The sequence below is a fragment of the Arachis hypogaea genome, chromosome 4 (genome assembly GCF_003086295.3).
Source record: "Arachis hypogaea cultivar Tifrunner chromosome 4, arahy.Tifrunner.gnm2.J5K5, whole genome shotgun sequence".
Taxonomy (NCBI): domain Eukaryota; kingdom Viridiplantae; phylum Streptophyta; class Magnoliopsida; order Fabales; family Fabaceae; genus Arachis; species Arachis hypogaea.
Window position 1 is genome coordinate 112,656,400 of NC_092039.1, and position 26,764 is coordinate 112,683,163.

General features: G+C 30.4%; 2 protein-coding genes and 2 long non-coding RNA genes across 4 annotated transcripts; 2 read left to right on the forward strand and 2 right to left on the reverse strand.

The window, feature by feature from the left end:
• Positions 1–5,520: 5,520 nt before the first annotated feature.
• LOC112797322 (probable phosphopantothenoylcysteine decarboxylase) lies at positions 5,521–6,834 on the forward strand. The gene is made up of 2 exons (XM_025840193.3): positions 5,521–5,957; positions 6,312–6,834. The coding sequence occupies exons 1-2, from the start codon at positions 5,622–5,624 to the stop codon at positions 6,585–6,587; spliced, it is 612 nt and encodes a 203-aa protein (XP_025695978.1). The 5' UTR covers positions 5,521–5,621; the 3' UTR covers positions 6,588–6,834.
• A 4,649-nt stretch (positions 6,835–11,483) lies between these two features.
• On the reverse strand, positions 11,484–12,701 carry LOC140184224 (F-box/kelch-repeat protein At3g06240-like). The gene has a single exon (XM_072234533.1). The coding sequence runs from the start codon at positions 12,699–12,701 to the stop codon at positions 11,484–11,486; it is 1,218 nt and encodes a 405-aa protein (XP_072090634.1).
• Positions 12,702–13,697: 996 nt separating this feature from the next.
• On the reverse strand, positions 13,698–15,004 carry LOC140184478 (uncharacterized). Its single transcript, XR_011881392.1, has 2 exons — positions 14,330–15,004; positions 13,698–14,060 (listed from the first exon to the last, which is right to left on the reverse strand). It is a non-coding gene; the product is annotated as an uncharacterized lncRNA (long non-coding RNA).
• A 6,007-nt stretch (positions 15,005–21,011) lies between these two features.
• LOC140184477 (uncharacterized) lies at positions 21,012–22,059 on the forward strand. Its single transcript, XR_011881391.1, has 2 exons — positions 21,012–21,187; positions 21,853–22,059. It is a non-coding gene; the product is annotated as an uncharacterized lncRNA (long non-coding RNA).
• The last annotated feature ends 4,705 nt before the right edge of the window (positions 22,060–26,764 follow it).

A 26,764-nucleotide genomic window follows, 5' to 3' on the forward strand; every position in this document is an offset into this window, starting at 1 on the left:
TTCGCACCGCCTCAATCTCTCTCACTATTTTTATCTTTTTTTATTTTGATTTTGAAATCCTCTTATTATGAGTTGATGAATCTGATTTTGATATAGTTGATGGGATTGTTGTTTTTTCTTTTTTGTATTATTATTATTGTTAGTGGTAAATTTTGGTGATAGCTGAAGTGTGATGATGGGGTGAGAGGTGGGTGGGTTAGAGGTGAAGGGTAAACTTGAAATATAAAATTTTGAATGATGATATTTTAGGAATAAAATATTATTAAAGTTTCTGTCTTCATCCCAAAAAATTTCAATCCTCTATGTCTCCATTTTTTGAAGATATAGCATTTATTTTGAGGTATTGGGATAGAGATTGAAATTCAATATCATATTTGTTGGACCAAAGACTGGTACTAAAATTTCAGTCTCTGTCTCTAAAATTTCAGTATTTAAATTCCTTCAAAAAGTGATAATACAGAAAATTGAAATTTTTTGAGATGAAGACTGAAATTTTAATAACATTTTATACTTAAAATATCTCATTTCAATTAATTAATTCTAACTTTATTCTTTGTGCAAATTAAATTAGAGCTTTATTCTTATTTCAGTATCTGTTTTCCACTTTATACCAAACACAATATTAAAACTTATTTCAATCTCTGTCTCACAGTCTCAATCTCTCAGTCTTTGTCTCTCTTCCAAATGCTACTTAAAGATTGAAGTTTTGGGGGTGGATACTGAAATTTAATTATATTTTCTGACCACCAAACACAATACTGAATCTCGATCTTTCAGTCTCAGTCTCATTACCCCTTATACCAAATGCTACCTAATAAATTATCTGAGTGAACTCTTCATAAAGGAGACAGAGACTTTTATGGGGTCACGCTCCTCAAACTAATTGGTGGTGGTACCTGTAAGAGACTTCGATGCTTAGGTGAGTTATAGTCCAAGAGGTATAAAAGTCAAAACTAGATAGTGTATTTTGTACATGTATTAAACATTTTATTTATAGTGTTTGGAGGATAAATTTAAAAATTATTTGAATAGATTCGTGCAGAATTTACTTATAATACTACGTAAATATGATTTAGATTATGTCTTTCATTAGGCGACATACTCTGAAAGAATGTTCTTAGGCCGACCACAGTTAACTAGGCACAATGTTTGAAACAGTAATTCAATTAACTAGGAACAATTGAAATAGTAACTCAATTAACTAGGCACAATTGAAACAGTAATTCAATTAGCTAGGAACAATTGAAATAGTAACTCAATTAACTAGGCACAATTGAAACACTAAATCAAAAAACTAGGGAACAATTGAAACAGTAAATAAAAAACTATGAACAATTGAAACAGTAAGTCAATTAACTAGGAACAATTGAAACACTAAATCAAAAAACTAGTAACAATTGAAACAGGTAAGTTAAAAAAAGTAGGAACAATTGAAACAACAATTCAATTAACTAGGCACAATTGAGTTGGGTATTCAAATAAGTACTTTCTGTTGGTCAGATATACAGGTGCAGTTCCTTATCTTGTCAATGACGAAGTCATCACATAGAAAGGTAAGAAACTAAGTCCATGTGTCTTTAGTCTCTGCTTCAATCACTGCATAAACTATTGGCAAAATCTAGTCGTTGGAGTCTCAGCCAATTGCCGTGAGAAGTTGACCTGCATATGATGTTTTAATGAAGCACCCATCAAGGTAAATCATTGGTCTGCACATCATAAAACTCTTCTTACATGCATCAAGACACACATAAAGTCCTTGAAACTTTGGCCTTAAACCCATACCTGGCTTTAGTCTCTCAGAAGCAAACTCAGGTGGTCTCTCCACTTGCAACTTGACTGTAAAACTTGGGTTAGACCTCAGCAATTCATGACAATAATAAGAGAGTCTTCGATACTGCTCTATATACGTTCCTTGTAACTCATTAAGTGCAAATTTTTTAACCCTGGTAGCTTTAGACTCAGTCAACTCCACATTCCGCTTGATGTATGCTTTCTTCATCAATGTGGACAACTTTATCTTTGGATTCTCATCAATCTTTTTAGAAACACTTTGCTCAATCATTTTGCATGCATAATCCCAACTGTCAACTCTCTTGAGCAACTATGCTTGTTGTGGTAGCTGGTTAATTACCATGTTTGCTCATTCTTCATCTTCTCACAATATGCAAACCAATTGCAACCCTCCATGCAACTAACTTTCACTCTCTGAAGGTCAATCTTAGAGAACCTCAAACCCTTCCCAGTGTGCACAACATAGGCAGTAGCACAATCCTTAAACTCCTCTCTTGATACATAAAGAGTTCCAACCTCCTATTTGCACTCACTCATGTCCTTTAATTGCTTGTGCAATGAATACTTCTTACTAACATTATTATCATCATCTTCACTAATAGGCATATCCAAAAAATCTTCAGATTCATATCCTTCTTCGTCTTACTTAAACTTGTAACAATTTTCTCCTTGCCCTTGTATTTCTAACATGTTCTGCTGCATCTGTTTGGGTTTGAGTTGGTGCAACCTCAAATTCATCCTCTTGACTGATGTGGACATCTATTAATCCCCCTGCCCCTTCCTTATCATCATCACTATCACCAAACATAACTTTAGCAACCGTATCATTTGAACCATAACCATTTCTAGTATCAGAACTTCATGAATATTCACGCTCATCTTCATCATCCTTGGGTTCATAGTCCTCGTCCTCACTGCTATTACTATTCTCTTCCTCATCTGATTCATTTGTTCTATCTTTCTTAGTTTCAATCTCTTCCTCTATATTTGGGCCAGCATTTGTGTCTGCTTGTCCAACTGCATGGGCCTCATATGTAACAATTAGGTCTGCCCCATCAGATCCACCAATTTTCATTTGCATGGTAGTTTTAGTACTCTCTAATATGTGTACATCCTCAACCTCTTCATAGATATCACTAGTTTTGTGACTACATACAGCTCAATTATTTCCTCCCTGACGCCAATATTAGCCATATCCATTGCATCTTTGTCGCTTCGCATCATTCTTAAGCCTTCTTTTGTACCTTCATCTTATGATTTGTACCACATTTCTACAATATTTTTCTTCAAATACCCTTGTTTGCTCATTAGGTCGTAAACCTCAATCAGACTCCACTCATCCTCATTGTAGTAGTCTATCATATTTGTCTCCCCACCCAAATACTTCAAAGGTCCTCCTTGAAATCCAAACCTACCTTGGTGATAAACTTTGACACTAAAATAACCCATTCTAAACCACAAACCCTGTTACATTAGGTAAACATAGTCAAACAACATGAACCAAATTGTTTGAACAAAAGAGTAAATATTGGTCATCACAAAATACTACTAAATCCCTACATCCGTAAGCAAAGATCGAGTCACCAAAAAAAGAAACGTCATGCCTAAACTAACACAAACAAGGAACATTTTTTTTGGGAGCACAAAAAATCAACTAAATTCTACAATACGAACAATCTCATATGTGGCCATCGTTCTTGGTGGAACTATTGCATAAAAACCCGAAAATTTTTTTTCCTTCATACATACCTTGTCAAACGAAATCACTGTGTCATCAGAACAAAAAGGCTAAGCTATCATGTTACACAATCAAGAACGATCCATGAACTACCTTTAATCTGCAACCACTCCCTGCGATCAGCTTCGGAAAAGAATAAAAAGGATATGGTGAAGAGAACTGGAATGCAATGGTTGCGTTGAAGTGCTTTGTTTCTTCAAAGTTTTGTGTTTGCTATAGTAAATGTTATAATGGGTGCGACGATGCAGATATGTCCATGTTAATCTTTTGTCTCACTAACTTAACCTCCATGTTTGAAATGACGTTAACGAAATGTTAGATATTTTGACGACAAGACATTAATTCGATTTAGAAACGTTAGAAATATAAATAGGACGTTTCAAACGTTAGGGACAACTTTGAGACTTATCCCAAACGTTGGAGACAAAAATGATACTATACTCATTATTATATTATAAAACAAAGAGAGTACTTTTTTTCTTGAAAATTGATCCTATTTACATTGATTAGTGAGTTAATAGTAACTAATATACGTATTAATTTATTTGTTATTTACTATATGTGCATACTATATATATTAATAAATATGAGATTAATTAAAATAATGATTCTATTAGTAAATAATATTACGTTTAATTTTTGAAATATCAAAAAAATTATATATGAAAGTATTGTGAACCAAATCTTTCACAATCCTTTTTGTATTATATTAACTATTAAGTAGCTTTTTTTAAAAAAAAAGAAAAGAAAAAAGAAAAACAGAGAGGATATCTTGGGTAGTTAGGAGTTAGGACGTTAGACTGTTAGAGGCTTAACTTTTTCCCGTGGCTTTGGGCTTAATTTGGGTTTTGTAATTTTCTAGGTTCAACGAAAAATAAAAATAAAAATAAAAATCTCGCTATTAGATTAGTAGGTTGTTCTCAGAAAATTTAAAAAAAGCGCGTGCTTGGAGTGGCTTATTCTGATTGTGAGTGCTGAAAAACTCAGATAGAGAATCTTCAGTCTTCAAAGAGAGCAAGCTCATAAAGGTAATTCTTCATTTCTTCTTCTTCTTCTTTGTGGGAATTTGTAATCTTTTTGGCATTTTCAATCATGGATCATGCACATCTTGCAATGTTTGATTGAATATCAATGCGCATTCCGTTCAACTTTAAGTTCTCTCTTTCTTCTTCTGGTGATCATGGATGCGCTCGTTCTCTGCATGAACTCGGTGCTTCTTTGGGGGAATATTTTTTAAAAAAATGTGATTCTTTTTGAAAGATATTTTAAAAAGGTAAAAATAATTTATGTTGGGATAGCTCATGGAAAAGTATCTTTTATTTATTATATTTATCATGCTAATTTTTTTTTAATAAAAGATCTTTTCTAAAATGATAAAATTTTAGCTTTTATATATATATATATATATATATATATATTCATTTTAGCAGCGCTTTTGTTTTTACTTTTAAGAAAAATTACCAAACACACCATTTTTTTTCAAAAAGCGTACTAAAAAAAGAAAACACTAGGTGTGGAACTGTATGCTTCCATGGTGTATGCTTCAATTTATTTTTCCCCCCCTTGTATATTCCTTTTTATGTGAGAGGGAGATAGATTCTTTCATCAGGGAGTTGCCCTCAAATTTATGAAGATTTATGATTTGATGCTCATTTTATTTTCTGGTAGAATCTTCCTGTGTTGATGCTAGAAATGTCAATATCAAGTTTGCACTAGATATAATTCCATTAAAATCTCAACAGAAATTTACCATCATTCCTTTAATTCCAGATCAATGGTTTATGATTTCTCCCATATTAATGAACATGTGCTTATCCTATTAAATTGTAAGAAGAGTTAATCTTGCTTATCCTTTATGTGCTTCCTCTCATGTAATGTTGGTTTTAATGAACCTGCCTTATTTGTCTGTCTTAAGCTTTGCCTGTATATATTGATGCAGAAACGTTTGGTAACCAAAGAAAATTAGCCAAAAACAGTCATAACTTGCCGTATTTAGTATTCATTAATTGTCGCTATGGCTGTTTTCTTTTGTTTCCCTAGTATTACCGATACTGATGAAAACCACATTGTTGGAATCTTTCGATGAAAACAGATGTCTGTAATTCCGCCTTCTACTCCAAGGAGATTCGAAGCAGCACATGTCGCTCCAAGGAAGCCTCAAGTTCTGCTTGCTGCTTGCGGATGTGTAGCTGCTGTAAAATTTGAAGTCCTTTGCAAATGTTTCTCACAGTGGGCGGAAGTAAGGGCAGTTGTCACGAAAGCCTCTCAGAAATTTGTTACTGAATTTCCCAAAGCTGTGCCTGTATATACTGATGAGTATGAACTGCTTAGTTGGAGAAGATTGGGTGATCCAGTTCTTCATATTGATCTTGCTAACTGGGCTGAAATCATGGTCATTGCCCCATTATCAGCAGATACTCTTGCTAAGGTAATCAAACTCAGATTTATTTTTTCTCGCATTTTCCCTATGTACAAAGTAACATGGTTAAAAAAAAAGACAAATTAGTTCCTAAAAGATATTATATTGGTCTATGGTAGGTCACTGATGAATGATGTTATTGCTGATAGACTTTCTTAGTGTCAACAAAAGAATGATTTAGGGACTAATTTGTAGGAAATTGATATTTTAAGGATTAATTTGTTATACGCTTCTTTTTGGGGGACTAATTTGTGGGCACATTGATTATTGGGAGTATCTCAAGAAAAATATTATCTTTTGATGGTGTACATGTCAATATTATTATCTTTTAAGGATTAAATTGGTGGTTCTCGCAAAATGTAGATTGCTGGAGGGTTCAGTAACAATTTGCTCACATGTGTTGTAAGAGCTTGGGACTACAGCAAGCCACTCTTTGTTGCACCATCCATGGGAACTTCAACATGGAAAAACCCTTTCACTGATCAGCATCTCGCTGCCATTAATGACCTTGGAATGAATATCATCCCCCCACAGAAGACAGCTTCGGGGCATACCACTGGAGCCATGGCTGAGCCTGAAAGTATCTACTACAATGTGAGGTTCTACTATAATGCAAAGATGCAGAAGAAACCGGGTTAAGTTTGGCATTTATGTTGAGAAATGTGGGTGTAAATATGGGATATGTTGCTTATTATAATTTCCATGGTTGATTCTTATGGCCTCTTGATCTTGTGTTGTTGCATCATTCTTTCTATCAATTTTTGTATTATCTCATACATCAAGTGTGATCATAGTTGTTGTATATAGGGTTGGGACTCTGTAGTCTCTTCTGTTCCTGTTAGTGTATAACTGTATGTGTTTAGTTTGCGTCATTAGGAATGAAATTGTAAAATTCTTTTGATTCTTTGCAGTTCTATAGAATGACCTCAAATGTTAATTTTTTTTATATAGAATTAAAAATTCTGAATGTGATTAGAGGAACAAACCAGCTTCAAATGGCATCTTAGCAGATGAATTAATTTAAACTAGATTCAATTGCCCTTGCGTTGAGCGAAATTAATTTTTATATATAAAAATTATTTAATAAAAAAATCTCAAAACATAATATTAAATCTAAATGAAATTGTAAGGACATTATAAATTTTAGTGTTTGAAAGAATTTATCATGTAATATATATGTTTACCAAACTTAAATATTATAGCGTGAAAATGAATGTAATAATGCAAATATGTATAATATTTCAATAATGAACTATAATAGTCATCTTTTCATGAATCATGATATAATGTATTTTTAACATTATTATTACAACTATAAAATATTAAAAATATAAATTATTAAAAAAATATGATATATAAGTGACAAAAAACAACATATATAATTGATAAATACAATTAGATAAAAAAAAAACTTAAAAACATCATACATTATAGTGTTTTAGGAATTTATCATCCAATATATAATGAGTAAATTGTTTAGTAAACTAAAGTAAAAAAATATGGTAATCAAACATTTTTTTTAAATAATTATAAAAAATATTAGTAAAGATAAAGAGAAAGAGTAAGAGAGATAAAAATAGAAATCTATTAAAGAAAAATAACATTATATTAAAGGCATATAGTAACTTATATAGAAATAAAGAACAAAAAAATTAAAAGGTAATTACCAAAAATAAATAAATAAAAGGTATGATTAAACACTTCATAAGAAGAAAAAAGTGATGGGATAGAAAAATTATAAAATAACAATTTCATTAAAATATTTATGTGGTAATATTAGACATTATCTAATATGTCACGAATTTATTCTGTCATTATTTGATATTTTTTATACATTATAAATAAATTGATAGTTAAATAAATGAATAAATAAATAACTTTTTATAAAATAAAATTGATACTTTAAATAGGATATATAATATTAGAATTTAAATCATAAATATGAATTAATATTTTTTGTTATACTATACTTTCTTTTTGTAGAATTAAATAATTTAGTGTATGAAATTATGAGATTAATGTTAGATTGATTATATAGATGTTATTCTTTATGAGTATAAATGTAGTTTTAAAATAAATGTTTTTTTTTCTATATTGTTGAAAAAAATGATATGGCGGCGATCGTATATGAAATCTATCTATCTATTTATTTTTATTATATAAAAGTTGATACTTAAGTTCTTCTATATTCTGTTTAAGCTATATTTTTTTTTCTAACGATGTCATGTCAAAAATTTTGCTTATTTGGCAAAATTCAAAAATGAATCAATCATTTTTTAATAAAAAAATTTAAAAAAAATAAAAAATTCTTATCTATTATTGTTCAATTAAAACATAGAATACAAATTAAATACAATAAATATATATCTTAACTTCTCTCATAATAACAATAATAATTATAAAAATTTTAGTTTTAAATATTGAAATTCTACAAGTTAAACATATTAATACTCTTACTACTACATTATTTAGTCTATCTCTGCATGCTACATAAGATGTTACTATCTTTATTTTTTAATTTCTCATATTCATTAGCAAAAATTTCTTCAAATAAGTTTAAATTTGCCACATTTTTTTACTAAATATGTTCAAATATATCATAATTATAAAATTAATTCATAATTTTATATTTATATTTTTAGTATTCTTCATTCTCATTCATTTTTTATGACACATCTCCTTACTAGGTATATTTAAATTTATCATAATTATAAAACTAACTTACATTTTTGTGTTTCTCATTCTCATTCCCATTCATTTATTTATTTTTTTTAATTATTTGCAACCCAAGGAACACCATATGAGAAGATATATGACAATTAAAGCAAATATAAGAATAAAAGCAACAAAAGAAGATATAACTTTGTACAACTCTAATATAGAAGGCCTATATCTCTTTTAAAAATATATGAAATCAAATTTTTAAAATAATAAACTATATTTTAGTTTATATTATATTTTAGTTGAATAACTATATAGAATTATATACAAATTATCAAATAAATATTCTGCAAAAAAAATGTAATATAAAACAATTCAAATTTAACATTAGTTTACATATTATCTAATCAATCTCTAAATAATATAGCATTTATTGGAATACACTGTATAGTATAACTAATTTACCTCTCTACACATCGCGCAACAATGAAGCTTCACTTTTTTTTTTCCCAAACTTAGGAGGAGACTTGAACCTACAACCTTTAGATGAATATGAGAAAATTATGCCATTTGAGTTATAGTTCGTTGTCACGAAACTTTACTTGTTTACTTAGAAAAAGAATGGTGAATTCATTGCTAAGAGTAGACCTTAACTTTTGGCAGCTTATGAGTTTAAAGCCCTTTATAGTCCCAGTTTCCAGTCTTGACAAGGCAGAATAGATTCAGAAATTGAAGGGAGGTAAGCAAGAAACTTCCATCAAGGACCTTATTACATGAACTATGGATCAGATAAGACAGCGGATTCAAGTTATTTGCAGCCATAAAGCTAACTAGCTTTTCACATTCTACAAAGCTCCATCAAGTTAGGCAGCAAACTTCCTTCAGCAAATGAAAATTTTCCTACGTTATGCTCTATACAAGTTGCTTTCAGTGGACAGCAGCCAAGCCAAATGCAGAGAAGAAGTGGAAACCAGAGATGATGATCATGAAACTTGAATGAAGGACCCCAGTCATAGATTCAGCAATTACAGAGAAAAAAGCCATATTGAATTTCAGGTTCTGGATAATGAGAAACCTGTATAGAACAAAAGTTGACAAGTTTTGCCATAAGAATCATAATGTGACACTGCTGTTAATGCTGACAAATTGGAAAAGACAACATTTGTTTCATGAAAAAGATGAAAAACATGCATCAACCAAACCAATGGAGCTAGAATTGTGTTTATATACATATATTTAATCAATTTAAGTTTTTCACTACAGCGTGGGAACTGAAGTTTGCATGCTATAACTTTTTAAACTAGAGATGAGAAATTCTATTGCAATTACCCATCTAAAATGGATGAAGTGTGTGCTGTTCCAAGCACTCACAAGTCACCAGGTGCTTGAAACCACTACATCTTTGTACTAGGTTTCATTGAATGCTTGCATTACCATATCTATGAATTCTTGCAATACTAAACTCTGCGTTTCAGACAGAGAAGAGTATATTAGATGGAGACAAGGAAAAAGTAGGAGGCATTATACAAAAATTCAAATAATAAATAACTTTAACACAAAAAATATTCTGTTATGTTACCTTTGATTATCTGCTTCCTTTACAGCAGAAGCAAATTATTTAATTGAAATAGTCGGTGGTTGTAGAGAGATCCATTGGTATACCAAAACCTTTTGCCTCCTTCACTTTTCAAGGATCAAATTGGAAATCCAATGAAGCAGAAAAAAAGAAAAAAGAAAGAAAGAAAAGAAGAAAGGTACTCTTGCGGTAGGAGTTAGGAGCATAAGGTATCTTTAGATTGTATTGAATGTAATTGAACTATTATAGCTAATGTGGAGCAAAAAATGGCACATTAAAAATGAAATAGCACAGAATTATGGTTATATAAAATTTTGCAACATTTTCTATATAAATCGTATTCGCCTATCCTTTACAGCATGTAACATAGAAAAGTATTATGCAACTATTGGTTAGTGCTGACTTGATCTTATAGTTAAAGTTTTAAACACTATACTAACACTTGTTTCTCAAAAGTTTCGTTATAACAATTTAATTTGCTGATGCAAGCACACTTGAGAAAGAGATGTTAATGAAGCAATAGGAATAGTAAAAGTATTTGTAAACTATGGCATATATTCACAAGTTGACATTTAACCACATCAACAACATGCTGCATTTGCAATTTTGCAGTCAACCTTAAAATTCTTTCACATTATTCTTTCTCAAGTCCCAGTACTTATGTATGGGCTTCTAATCTAAGGTACCTCCGTCCCTTGAGATATGAGTTTACCAGTGTTGGATTTCTTCGGTGTTGAAACAGGAATACCTTAAGTGGAAGCCAGTCTAGCAGGATTTTCGTAGCAGTACCAGTTCTTGCCCTTAACAATAGAGTGGCATCTCTTTCGTGTGAGCCAATTTGATAGAGTTCCTTTTTTCCCTTCCAGCATTCCTTGCCTTGGTCGAGAACACTCTCAGGCCAGGCCTTACTCTAACCAACCTCACACCACTCCATCTTTTACACCGATCTATTGTACTCTCTCGACCAGGTCATCATAAGAAAATATTGCGGAATCTTTCCGAAGTGAGAGAAATAGATAAATTGATGCCTCTAATAAAAATTTAAATTTGGCCTCAATTTCATTCAGGTTATCAAATTGATGTAAGTGCTTAACTAGTGTATATGATGTTTTTGAGCAATCAAGTAGAGAAAATTTTATAATAAAAGAAAATTATTATTATTATAAAAGTTAAATTTGTTAATCATACAATGGGATAAATTCAACCACGGCCAAAAGAAAATTCAGAATCTATATATGTTTAATATTAAATAAAATTCAGAGTCTTATTCATCCTCTAATTATGTAAACCTAATTAAGTCATTTAATGTGTCTATTTCTAACTTTTTCGGCTTGGTCATGTTTCCTTAATTGAAGATAAGGATGCAAACTTTTGGCACCAATTCCACATGGACGAAGAGTATCTGAATAAGGAACAAAACGAACAAATGTAGAATCACACCCATGGTCACAAATTTCTGAAAGCACCATGTATTTGTCACTAGTTAAACCATATGCATAGACGTTCTTCTCCGTAGCAAAAACAAGATCACCATTCAAAACGATAAAGCCTCTGATCTCAGGGTTTTGTTCCATTAAACCCATTCCTTTCACTCTCACCTTCAAGATCCTTCTCCACGAACTCGATTCATAGTTTGTTAGAATCCAAACCATAAACACACGCTTTCTCAATCTCACTAAGCAAATAGTTTGATGGCCAGCAACTTCTCCCCATTTGAAAATATTCATATGGCAACTGTCATCATGGGAGCCCCTTCTTGCTTCTTTAGGAAGCCTTAATAACTTGGTTTCAACACTTCCATCTTCATCCTCATTTGTGATTTCATAGGACATGATATAAGGCCTATAATGAGTGCTATCTTTAACAAGATAACTGTAGCAATCCGAGATGAAGTGAATGGCGCCATTGCAAATCACAGGCATGTCAAATTTCAAATCCCTAGATCCAGCAAAGAAACGGTTCTTCCTTAAGTTCCAAGCACCTTGTTTATGACTATAAACATGGCAATCAAAATGTGAACTCCATTCTTCATTGTCAAAAAGAATCAACCTGTAATCATCAGAGTCGCATTCCAGTGTCATGGACAAACTATGAAGATTCCCTCGCTGCTGCAAGTGGTTGGGGAGGGGAATGTATAAAAGGTAACAAGTTGATGGATTGATGATAAACAATTCTGATTGATGAACACAAAGGAGTAAACCGTTGCTTGAGCTTAGAATCTTGAGCCGTGAGCTTGCGATGAATCGTAGCATGTTTTCAGGGATGCCGGAGGAAGGTTCCTGTCCCGGCAAAGGATGCAACTTGAGGTAGTCGTTATGAGTCAGAATGTCATCTCTTTGAATGAAGAAGCATGAAGGACGATCTTTCTTCAATGAGTTTTTTGCTTGTTTTGCTACAAAGTATGGAGTTTTTGGAAGCTCTGAAAAGAGTTTTGAAGAAGATTTGAGTTTGTGGATTGCTTTTGCAGGTAACCAAGACAATATCTCTGTTAACTCATCGTTAGACATTGTAGCCATTGTGATCAAGATCAACGATGACTTACTTGTTTGAAAGCCAAGAATGAAAATATTCAAGAAGAGAAAGAGGAGTGGAACAACATTAGTGCAAATCATTGCAGAATATACAGGATGTCGGTTACAAACGAAAATATGGTGGACACAACCTCGATTTTCTTGAAAGATACAAGGTTGTGGATTCTTTTTCAGAGCTTGGCTATTTCCATCCTTCCTGGAGAAAAATTTCCCCCTTGTCATATTCTGATTTTTGTAAAGTGTTGTTCAGCACAAATGGATGAAGTGTGTGCTGTTCCAAGCACTCACAAGGTGCTTGAAACCACTGCATCTTTGCACTAGGTTTCATTGAATGCTTGCATTACCATATCTATGAATTCTTGCAATATTAAACTCTGCGTTTCAGACAGAAAAGAGTATATTAGATGGAAACAAGGAAAAAGTAGGAGGCATTATACAAAAATTCAAATAATAATAACGTCAACACAAAAAAATTTCTGTTATGTTACCTTTGATTATCTGCTTCCTTAACAGCAGAAGCAAATTATTTAATTAAAATAGTCGATGGTTGTAGAGAGATCCATTGGTATACCAAAACCTTTTGCCTCCTTCACTTTTCCAGGATCAAATAGGAAATCCAATGAAGCAGGAAAAAAGAAAAAAGAAAGAAAGAAAAGAAGAAAGGTACTCTAAGGTATCTTTAGATTGAATTGAATGTAATTTAACTATTATAGCTAATGTAGAGCAAAAAATGGCACACTAAAATGAAATAGCATAGAATTATGGTCATATAAATTATTTTTGCAACATTTTATATATATATATAAATCGTATTCGCCTATCCTTTACGGCAAGTAACATAAGAAAGTATTATACAACTATTGGTTAGTGCTGACTTGATCTTATAGTTACAGTGTTAAACACTTATACTAGCACTTGTTTCTCAAAAGTTTCGTTATAATAATTTAATTTGCTGATGCAAGCATACTTGAGAAAGAGATGTATAGTAAAACTATTTGTAAACTATGGCATATATTCACAAGTGATGAAATGTTTACTTCCAGGAAACAAGTTGATATTTAACTACCTTGTTACTGCACTTGTATCAAAATCTATTTAATTGACTAAAATGCTCAAACAATGATTCAAGAAATAAAAAATTCTCATGAAGCCTGAACCACATCAAGAACATGCTGCATTTGCAATTTTGCACTCAACCTTAAAATTCTTCCACATTATTCTCCTTGCTTATACAAAGAACTGTGCTCCTTCATTTCCTACTTGGGATGATAAAGATTGTCTTGAGTTCCCCATATGAGTTTTAGCTTTGAAGTGCATAATTGCCCCCATGGTGGATTTCATCATCTTAACAGAACAAAAGAATAATCAGTCTAGATAAATTGATAACTGTCAAGTTTACTATAAGAAGCATAATGAGAGAGTACCATAATGCTAAAAAGAATGTAGAAAGTAGAACATGTGTTGTATGAAAGATGAAACATCAACCAATGAAGCTAGAATTGTGTGCTATATCAACATATTTAATCAATTTAATTTTTTCACTAGAGTGTTGGAACTGAAGTTTTGCATGTTATGACTTCTAAACTAGAGACGATAAATTCTATTGCAATTACCCATCTAAATTGGATGAAGTGTATGTCGTGCCAAGCACTCACAAGAGGTTTGAAATTAAACCACACCATCCCTTGCACTGGTTTCATTGAATGCTTGCGATACCATATCTATGAATGTCTTGCAACATTAAACTCTGCATCAGACAGAGACAAGGAAAAAGTAGGAGGCATATGGAAAAATTGAAATGATAAATAACATGAGAGCTTGAACAAATGCTAAAACTTCCTTCAGTGCATCCCAATTCTCACCTTGCCTCATCCATGTATTACGATTCACGCTTCAGCCTTCCTATTGAGACATAGTGGGATACAGCATTCGGACTCAGTTTCTCCACTTAACACCGGACAGTCTTTTATTGAAAGCCATTCAAGTTTTGGAAACCGCTCAAAGTCATGAGGAATATGCCACTCTCGCCAGCGAGGCATTTCACAAAATGTCAGACTTCGAAGAGATCTGAAGGGTGTCCCCTCAACCCTCATGACATGATTCAGTGTTGTTGTAAAACTCACCACCAATTCTTTCCCGCCTATCAACTGCAGAGCGGGTAACTGTCCCAATGAAGGAAGCTACGGCAATTCTTAAAACTCCTCAAACTCAATTTGGTTATATTGGAGTAGCAAGAAAGGCCTAACCAATCGGGGAATATTTCATCCCTATAACCATCAATTGATAACTCTTTTTCAACATCAACAATACCAATATCACCATCTGGAAGCTCAATTCTAAAATGTTGATGTTTTGTTTCTTCGGTGATTTCGTTCACAACTTTTTATTATTTTTTTAATATAAATTAAAGCCACTTGCGAATAAAATAATAATTTGATAAATAATAAAACACTGATTATGAAGAGCTCTTGTCTCCTCTATAAAACTTTAGTAAAAAGAATCATAATGAGATTTCAGGTATCGTTGTTTTGAATTATTTGTGGAGTCTGAGAGAAGTCTCCAGTATGGATATATGTAAAAATATTTACAATTACATGTGTGTAAGTTCAATAAGATAGTGTTTGGCTGTTGTCTCACTATAAATGAGACATAAACATAGATACATAAAAGTATATAGACATAAAAAAACATTAATTTTATATTGTATTTAATAAATTAGATAGAAAAAAAATTATAAATAAATTAGTGTCTTATGTTAGAAATTTGTATGTCAACATTTTAAAGAGACAAATAATTCATGTTTTTAATGGATGTTTATGTATAATCATGTCTTCTATCATTTTTGTTTCAATAAATAAACACCATACATATATAAAAAACAAATGATACCAAAGAGACGCGTGTCCGCTATCAGTAATATACAAAATCAATCTTTTAAAAAAGTGTGATTGTAATAGTAGTGAGTCGAAAACTTTGTTCAAAAACAATCTTGTCAAAGCAGAAGGAATATTTACTAATGTGGTGTTATTAATAAAATTGAAAAACAGCAGCCTAGTGTTACATTGAAAACATATGAACATCAAGAAAATAAAAAAATTTAATAATTGTAAAATTCATATTTCTTAAATATTTCCTAATGTATTAGTATTTATTTTTGTCGTATTTAAATTTTAATATCTTATTTATTTTATTAAAAATTGAATGAATTAAATTAGATGATTAAAAATCTAACTAAATTTATTCATCAATTAAGAGAAAAAACATTGTTATTTTTAATTAACGGAGTTATCAAGAAACGCTAACATATAAATAAAAAGTATTTTCAATTTCATATATATCTATTTATTCTCAGCTATATTATTCTTGCTCTGAAAAAATCATAAAAATAATTATATTATTTGTTCCCATTTAACATTATTATTATTTATTATTTATTATTTATTACAATAACAATTATTTTCGTTACTTTTAATCATAAGATTCATTAAATTTGTTGGTAATTCCTAAGGCTCATATTTATTTGTGCTAACATTAGTAGATTCTTCTCTTTTTTTTTGGACTAATAAAATGAGCTTTTCGTAGAATTTCCTAATACTTTAAATTATTAATTTATTATTGACACACAGTTCACTTCTGGGTATATAACCACATCGTCTAAGTATATATTTTCGGCAACAAAAAGACTTCTCATACAAAAATATAAACATCACTCTATTGTCTCTATATCTTAAGTTCATCTGCCAAAAACACTATATGACTTCCTAACACTAAGCAACAATTATTAACGGGTAATTCTCCTAGGAAGTGAAGACAAGATCTGCCACAACCTGCTGCTGTTAGCTTTGACATCAAGAACTTACATTAGTCACAGATTTTTACATGTATATATGATCCAGAGGTATAGAGGTTTAAACACAACCATATCATAGAATTTTCCAATACCATAATATATGTGGATCTTCCAACGAGTAGTATTTACCTATCATTTTAGATTGAATTTAAAACATAACTAACTTTTTTTTTAATTATAAATTTTAATTTTAAATTCTTCAAAAATTAAAATTAAAAAAATAAATTAAAAAAATAAACTAATATTAGTTATTTAAAAGTTGATTTCTTATATTTTCTTTTAGGTTTCTCTTCATTTTTTTATTCATAATAATATATAAGGTTAATTTATTGTATTACTATTTATCAAGAAAATATGATTATTTTATAATATGAAGAATACATTCTTGATGCAGAGAATTTGGAACTTTAAATATATTTTTAGAGATATAAAATCAATTTAATTTTATTTATGTTTTTTAATAATTTTAGTGGTGAGTTCATGGCCATCCAAAGTTTTTTTTTTTTATAATAAAAGATATGGTAGTAAGATAATGTATTTTGTAGAGAAGCTCAATTGGTATATAATTATTTTTAACTCTTCAACAAATCTCCTATAAATCAAAGTTAAGTTTTTGGCCCCTAAATATTTCTCTTGAAGCTCTACAGTAGTTGTCGTATAAAATATTTTATATAATTATTTAATTATATTTACTTTTTTATTATTAATGTAATGATTTGTGATTCTAGTGAAAAAAAATTCTTTTATTCATAAAAAATTACCTACTAAAATAATTTATTTAAGAGTTATTTATATTTTTTATATTTGGTTTAAAAAATGTCAGACCACGTAAAACTTAACCCGGTAACTAAATAAAATAAAATTAAAAAAATACATAAATTAAATTAAATATTCAAATAAGTAAAAATGTAAACTAAGTTTAATATTGAATAATACTTGCTATATTGCACTTTCTAAAACAAACTTTCAACATTTCTCTTTATGTCATTAAACCTAGTGTTAGCCAAAATTAATAATATTATAATCTTATAAAATAAAAAAGATCTATTTATTTTTTGAAATGCACATCAAAAGTTATATATAAAAATACGAAAAAATTTTTAAAATTACAAAATATTACATAACAATGATGATATTATAGAGTCATGTTATGCAATTTATAAATAAATTTAAAAAAAGTAAATTGCAGACGAAAAATGACTTAAATATGGCATTAATCTTGTGATATGTCCTTTTTATGAGTAATATCAGTCAGTATTAAAGAATTTAATTTAATTTCTAATAAATTTTAATTATTAAAAATTTAGAGACTAATTTAGTGATTAAAATTTATTAAAGACTAAAATGTTTAATTAACTTTTTAAAAAAAAAATTGATTTGGAGTATTACTCTTCTCTTATTGATGAATTTAGAATTGTGTGTACGAGAGAAGTTAATGCCAAATATGATTAACTTGATGGCTCATTATTAGTGAAAGAAAAAAAAGGACAATAGCTATGTTTTGGCAATTGTGGAAATTTAATTGGTCTCGATTAATAAAAAATATTAAGTTCATTAAAGAGAAATTGAGGAGTCGAAATATCGAAAATTAGTTACTTTAAATTTATGGTGAACAGAAATTTGCAAGCTTTAGAATTAGGTTAACAAAGTTTAAATTTTTTGAGAACATAAATATCTCTAAAATCTTAGACATTCACTACCATTAATTTTTTAAAACTCAACAAGCAGTGTCCGAAGCATTCACTCTTCAAGTTTCAGGTTTTTCAATAGCAAGTTTTAACATTCATCAATTCTACGTTCTATTGATCTAATTAGTAGTTTAATTTGATATTTATGTGTTAAGTCTTTTAATTTTTATGGAAACAATATCCACTCACTGTGATATTATTTGAACGATTCGGTGCACTTGCTGATATCCGTGAACTTCACTTTTCGCTCATCAAATTTTTGGCTGCGTTTAGAAAGGAAACTAAGATTAAGAGATAAAGATTGAATTAAATTTCTGTATTTTATTTGTATAGAATTGGCTAAATAAATCAACGAATTAAATTAACACACGCTTACTTGCAACTTGTAGAAATTTTTTCTTAAAGATTGATTGGGGTATTACTCCGGGAGTGGATCCTCTCCAGTGAGAAAAAAATTGGATAGTATCCAGTGTTCAATCTAACCATTCATTGTGCTCTCTCTCTTATTTATTTCTGGTCCCACTCATAGAATCAAAGGTGATAGATCACACTAAATTCTATCAATTGTTAAAAAAACTGGAGAGGATCTTTTTCCGTATTACTCCACTCTTATTGATAAATTCAATGTGTATAAGAGACGTTAATACTAAATATGGTTAATAAAAGAAAAGAAGAATAATTGCTATGTTTTAGTAATTATGTAAAATATTGAATGTGCTTTACTTGTAAGACTCATAATTTTCAAAAAAATATTATCATGAGTTAATTTTAATTTATTTATTTATTAAATACTTTATTTTTAGAAGGTATTTTATTTAAAATAATTAAATCAAGTTTTGACAATTAAATTAAAAATTTTACGGAACAGAAAAGAAAAGAAAGGAAAGAGAGAAAGGGGGAAGCTGATCGGGGAAGAGGGAGAGAGAGAGAGAGACCCGAGAGAGAGAGAAAGCTGAACGGAATAGAGAGGGAAATCAAGGGGAGGCGCTGTTGGGAGGGTCCTCGCCGCTGCCGCCATAGCCACGCAGCCGCTGTCTGGTCGTCATCGTCGTCGCGCTCACCAGAACCGAGGCAGAGCGTAGTGCCGAGAGGAAACCCGTCAACCCCATCGCCGCCGTTTGTCCTTGTTGCTGCCAGTTGCGCCATCGCGAAGGAGAGACGCGCGAGAGATGTGGGGTCGATTCTGTAACCGCCGCCGCACCGTGCTCCATAGCGTCGCCACCGTTCGCACCGTCAGCCTTGCGTGGAGCAACCATGGCCGTCAAGGGTCCATCCACATCGCTGCCGAAGGTTGAACGCTGCTGCAACCACCGCGTGTCATCATCTTCAGATCTGCCGCCATCAGAGCGGAGCTCGGCCGTCCTCGCTGCAGGAATTTGTCGCTGGAGAAGTTGTTGGTCTGCCCTGCTCACTGAACGGCTTCGGAAAATTTCGGCTACAGCCGCTAGAGGACGCCCCTGCAGCTGCCAAACCCTATTCCATTCGAATTTGGGTTCCGGCTCTGGTTTGTCTATGCCGGGTTTTGTTCTCCCGAATCTCGAAGCCGCCATCCTCTTGGTAAGCATTTTTTTTATTTCCGGAATCTTTGAAATTAGCATTCTGGTATGAGTTGTTAGAGATTCTGAGCTACTGGTATCGTAGGGTTGAGTTCCGATGACTTCATTGTCAAAATTAAGGTTATTGCTGAACCATTAGAGCTTCCGGCCGCTATCAAAGCGGCTGTCTGGTCAATTTGAAAGCTGCTTCCGTGTCGTTCTATTCTGTTTATCGTGGTGAGATTATTCGGTTCTGTTCTTGTTTATGGCAATACTCTATTATCAATTATGTTCTAATATCGCTATCCATTCCGTGTTAATTCTAAATTATGTCAGATATGTGATTGTCGGAATTTCTGCCCGCGGTTGCTGCCGAGTAACATGAGAATAAGGATTTAATGGTTTTAATTATGCAACTTGTGACTAATCGAGGTAGGGTTTTTCTTAAAATTTATTTTATATTACAAAGTTGTTATAAATAGATATTAATGCAAAAATATATTTCTGTGATTATGTTTGTCTTGTGGATGTGGTTATGTGATTGCTTGGGTGATGTTTAGATGTTGATAAGAAATGGGTTTGAAAAGTTATTTACTTGATTATTATGAAAAGTGATTTTTTCTTGGTTTGGAGTTAAAGCGATTTGATTTTGAGTTGGTCTGATTTTATAAATGATTTAATATTTGAGCTGATTTGATTTTAGAAAGAGTTATATTGTTGGAATTGGTTTGATTTGGAAGTAATTTGATATTGGAACTGGTTTAACTTTGGAAAATGTTTGAGATTTGGAAATGGTTAAGAAAAGGTTTGAGGAATGTTTGGATGGGACCCGAAAAGGGTGGCCGTGTCCGAGTTTTAGAGGAGATGCTGCCGAAATTTTATAAATTTGGAAGTTTTATTTAAAGTAATTAATTATAAGAGATTTGTTTTTAAATATTATATGTTTTAATATTGCTTTATTTATCAAAGAAAGAATTATGTTTTGAATTGGGATTTTTAATGAATGAAATAAAAAGAAGGATGATGAGGATTTTCTTTGAAATATGATTCTTGAATGAATTAGGAAATGAGATTTGGATTGATCAACGATGATGATGTTGAGATATGGATTGAGAATGTTGAGATATGATCTTTGAATTATTAATTTGGCTTATGAATTTGAAATATCTGAGATACGAGGTTCGCTGGTTTAAATGTCGTGGCTTGCCACCACGTGTACTAGGTTGAAAACTCGATACTCTATTGACCCTATGACGTAAGTGTGACTAGGCACTATATAAATTCCCGGGGGATGCACGTCGGGGGACAGTCTAAGGACGATTCAGACTTGTCGGGTTGGCTGGATAACTGACAGATGAGCTTCATCAGCCATAGGACAGGCATGCATCATATGCATCTGTATGCTTTGCTTGGGTTTGAACTTGTTTTGGTTTGCCTAATTGCTAAACTGTTCTTAACTGCTACTTGAACTATTTGCTGTAACTGCTACCTACTTGTGTTTTTCTTATCTGTCTTGCCTGTGTTTGTTCTGACGTGTTATATTTGAGAATGAATTTTGATACTGAATTAATGATTGTGTTATTTGATTGCGTGGTTAGCTTTTGATTGAGATTTTCTTATATGCAAAATCTTTTATCTTTTTCATCATATATTACTATTTATTTCTCTTAATTTCTGTTTTTATTTAGAAATAAAAAAAATAAGGTGCACACTGTGGAATCAAACTGCAACCCAATTACTTAATTATTTTCGTAATCACCAAGCAACTAAAGACATACTTATTCTCTAATTTACAAAATTTAACAAAAACATTTGTAAGCATATTGGTTTAACCTTTTATTAACATATTTATTTATATTATATTTATAATTATATTATATCTATTTTTACGAATATATCTTTTTAAAAAATATTATTAGTATTAGCACATGATGTATTAAATAAATATTTTAAAAATAATTGTAACCTATGATAAAAAATAATCTAAATAGATATTACAAAAAATAAATATATATTCTGCCATGCTGTACTTAATTAAATTATCTGGTACTTTTTTATTTCAGGTCATTTAGTGCTTACTTACAGAAGAGCTTTTGTTTTTGGATAGGACACAGTCTAGACAAATTGACCCGCACCATAACTCAGCTCCAAACACAAACACAGCAAAGACAATTTTCAATTATTATTTTTTTTGTAATGACAATAAATAAGTCTCAGAGACAAACTCTATCAAAAGTTGGAATATACCTTTTAAAGTCAATTTTCATCCATGATCAATTGTATGTTGCGTTATCAAGAGTAAAGAGTAAAGATAGTCTGCGAGTGCTATTGCAAGATTATAGACACTTGGAAAATAACTGCATGATGAATATGGTATATAGAAAAGTTTTTGAGAGCTTATAATGAAAAAGAAATTTTTAAATCTCTTAACCAAATTTATTAAAATTTATTACTATTAACTAAAAAAATTGACAAATTCTAGGTACTAATGGACAATGTAACGACCCTCAGTTTTAAAAACATAAATATAAATAAGTTATAATTTATTTCATAAATTAAAATTTTTTATTTTTAAAAAATTATTTTATTATCAGTAATTGAACTAATTTTATAACTATTTGAATTCAATCAAATTCATATTCTTTTATATATATATATATATATATATATATTTATGATGAAATATTTTACATAATTAAAATTATAATTCTAGTAATTTATAAGTAATGAAACTTATATGTATATTTTAATTTGAGTAATTGATATTTTAATTTAGAAATAGAGTTTAGTTAATAATATTATCGAGTTCGATATCTGCTGATATGAGTAAATATTAATACCTTTTGCTGAGTTTAGCTTTGTTAATGCTTCTCCAAATACCTTTCATCCTTAAATTACTAATATCATTTAGATTAGTAACTCATATATTATTAACTTTATATATAAATTATTATTATTATTATTGTTGTTGTTATTATTATTATTATGTTAGTAATATTATAACTATTTGATTTACCTCTTTTCGATTACCTAGTCTATGTATATGCTTTCGTTTATATATATATATATATATATATATATATATATATATATATATGAGAACGGTAAAAAAAAGAAGAAGAAGAGGTAACCGAAAGAAAAAGAGAGAGAACGTAAACTCCCACCAAATTTTCAGTTTTGATTTTTTGTAATCTGTAACTCTAATAAAAAATTTAATTTGTATCCTCCTCCTTTATATGTTGGCACCATTTTTGATCGATAGAAGTTGACGATGACGTAACTCCTCTATCCTTTAAGTTCGGCCAACTAGAGTTTTATGAGGTATAAACGATTTTGGACATTTTTTTCTTCGATAGCTCGGTCAGAAAGTTCTCTGGAACTTCGAGTATTTTAATTTCGTACGAAGGTATGGTTTTAATTTCTCGTAGTTAATGTTTAATGTCACGTGAAAACTTAGATTATTTTCACGTCAAAAATATTAAAATTAGCTGAATATTTTTTCAAATAATATATAATCAATCTAATTTGGTTTTAATTGTCTATATATCCGGCCAATTTGTAGAAAAATATTCGATGGATCCAATTAAATTAAAAGAAAAAAATATAAAAATTTAATTACAAAATTTTATAAAATTATAAAGATTGATAAAATAATTAAACATAAAATAGATTTTTTGTTCTTTATCAAAGATTAGAAACAGCTATAAAAAAAAAGAACAAAAAGATCATTAGAAACTTTTCTAAACTGTTTGTGATTCGTGAATTCATTTATTTTATTTGTAGAGTTTGCATATTTTTTGGCGTATATTTGTTGTCTCCTATGATCAACATTGATCAATTTATTCATTGATTCCCCAATCCCCCATGATCATATGTACATAACACTATTACATAAAAATATCTTCAAACACATGTGTCTGAATTCCATGAAAAACATTCATGCGAACTAAGTATATCCCGGCATGGTCCACCTTTCTTTATAATCCAACCACATGGATTATCACAAAGTCGGTCATCTCTCTCTTGTTTATATATGTCAAACCGATGACATGAACCTGTCCAACGAAAAGTGCAAAAAAATAATGTTATGCGGAAAAGAATATTTGGAGTGAAAGTAAACCGATATGATTGATTTGGGCTGAGAATCACTGGTCCAAGATCATCATCCTTAGATTTGCAGTGAATGGTGAGATTCAAGTTGCCCTCTACAGTATTTTTTACTACAACCGCTGTCTTGCGAGCGATGGAAAGTGGTTGTTCTTGTAGCACAACCAACAAGAATAAGAACATGATACATTTCACTCTTGCAAACATTTTCAGTAATGCTTTTTGTTCTGATCTTTTGTATTTTTTATAAACTGATGGCTATATATTTCTAGAGGTTGAAAATCAATTGGCCAAATAAAGAATAAATAAATTTAAGACAGTTATAAATGCAAATACTATATATAACTAAAATATATTAAAAATATTTAATACAAAATCAAAATAAATAAAACATTAAAGATAAAATCAAATCAATTCGTCAAATAAACATTCATGCAGACATATTTATTTTTCATTGCGAAAAAATGTATTTTTTATTTTTAATATTAAAAAAGTGTGTATTTTACTGTATCATGAAGACGAAGAGTATATCACAAAATTGTAAAAGACAAATAAAATAAATTTGAGGTTCAAACTTGGGTACCAAAAATTTAAAGAACAGATTTCACTACAAAAAACATCGTTAAAATCGACGGCTAGACTGTCGATAATATTAAAAATCAACGGCAAAATTGACCGCAGAAGTGATCACTATTAAACTTGTTGAATTTTTAAAATTGTAATAGAATCGACAGCTTTCCAAGCCGTTAATAATAATTTAATAAAATCGACAATATTTCTGTCTGTAATATGAATTTGAGAATTTTACCTTAATAAAATCGACAACGTTGTCGTTGATATTATTATATAAAATTGACAACATTTTTGTCGATATTTGATTCAATAAAATCGATAATATTTCTGTCTATAATATAAGTTTGAGAATTTTACCCGTTTAATAAAATCGACAACCTTACCGTCAATATTATTATATAAAATCGACAAGATTTTTGTCGATATTTAATTCAATAAAATCGATAGAACGACCGTCGATTTAATTATTTTTTAATGCATCATAAAATTATCGACGACCTGGCTGTCGATTTTAATATTTTATTTTTAATTATTTTTTTAGCAATATCGATAGCAGGCTGTTCAAAAATATCGACGACAGGATAACTGTCGATTTTTGGTGTTGAAAAAAATACTTTTCCTAGTAGTGTTTATGTTTATAATTTCTTTTGTTTTTTCATTAATATTAGAAATTTGTAGGTCAAATTTTTGTTTTTAATTTTTTTTATTATTATAAAATTACATATTTAAAGGTCATATTTGTAAACTTGTAAAATTTTATCATAAAATATTACTCTCAAATTTGTGATTCCTATTTTTCACTAACCTGACATGTCCAGTAGTTAATTTAGGCATCATCCTCTTGAAAACTGGTGAGCGGTACAGTATCACAATCCCCACCTGGTGAGCGGTAAACCACCTCGATCCCCACCATATGCGGGTGGTAAACTACTACGATCTCTACAGACGTTTTTAATTGAAAAACAGCACACACGTGGGCGATAAATAACCACGATTCCCACAAAATAATTTTCTTTAAAATGTGGTGGGCGGTAAATAACCACGATCCCCACAAAACAATTTCATATCAAATTCATTCTCATCATCATTCAATTTATTCAACAATTAATATTATCACACCTCTCATTCCGTTCATCAATAATTCAAACTCAAAACAGAATTCTCTTCTTAACTAAGTAAAACTCAAAAACATAATACTTTTCTTGATAAATTGAATCTCCAACATACTACTTTTCTTAATAAATTAAGCTCCAAAATATAATGCATTTCTTTTCTTTTGATTATATACTTAGATATTTTTCAAAGAAAGGTTTTCATCTCTTCTCCGGTTGGTTTTTGTTTGGTAAACTTTACCTAATTTATTTTTAATTTGAATTTAGTTTAACATACTACATTGTTTATGCAATTGTTGTTCTTTTAGAAAAAAAAATGTTGGACTCATGTCTTTCTTCTTGTGAATAGACCAATCTCTTTCTTAAGCTTTCATTTCTAAGAATGTTATATTTGATTCTGTTTTTAATTACTCTCTTACTTTTTTTTGAACATTACCATTAGTCTTAGTTTTCTATTTCTTGTGAATCTCATGCTCATCCGAGTCAACTTGAATTCGTTTCCATCTAATGCACCATTTGTCCTTTTATTTGTCTTTCTTTAGTCAAAGATTCTTTCTTGAGAATTTTCTATTGATTAAGTTATTTTTCCTGACGCGTTTTGTATTCCTTTAGACCAATTGAAAACTCATTTGATAATCCATGCCTAGTGAGTTCTTGTTCGAATTCCCTTAATTTAAAGATTCTTTCTTCCATGGGCTGATTTCCTTTTAATCGCATCGTAATTTTCTTAAATGATTTTTGCGAGGTGGTTATTCCAAGTATACTCTCAAAATTTTGTTTTGGACCATTTTGACAAAGTTTTGAGTTCCTTTGAGGAAATTTAAGTTTTGAATCAACTTTTTAAGTTGATGAATTCCTTCTTAAGCTTTTCGTTTCTATGAGTGACATATTTTATGAATCCTAATCGAAATCCTTTGATTTAAGTTCCTTTCTTAAAATGAATTAGTTTCCTTTTTAGCGCATCTTAATATTATTGAAATCCTTATAAAGTTGTGACTTCAAGTATATTATTGGAGTTTTGTTTTAAACTTTTTTAAACAAGTTTTGATTTATTCTTATGCAGAGTTGTCCCTGGCTTTGAATTGCTTTATATGAGCAGTGCCTTTCTTTAATGTGATTTGAACTTGTTTCGGGGCGATATAACCGTCTATTAAAGTTTTAATAAAATCGCTTTCAATTTTAG

Coding starts and splice junctions, on each gene's coding strand:
- LOC112797322 (XM_025840193.3), top strand. CDS start 5,622: ATGTCTGTAATTCCGCCTTCTACTCCAAGGAGATTCGAAGCAGCACAT. Junction 5,958..6,311: donor CAGCAGATACTCTTGCTAAG/GTAATCAAACTC, acceptor CGCAAAATGTAG/ATTGCTGGAGGGTTCAGTAA.
- LOC140184224 (XM_072234533.1), bottom strand. CDS start 12,701: ATGGCTACAATGTCTAACGATGAGTTAACAGAGATATTGTCTTGGTTA.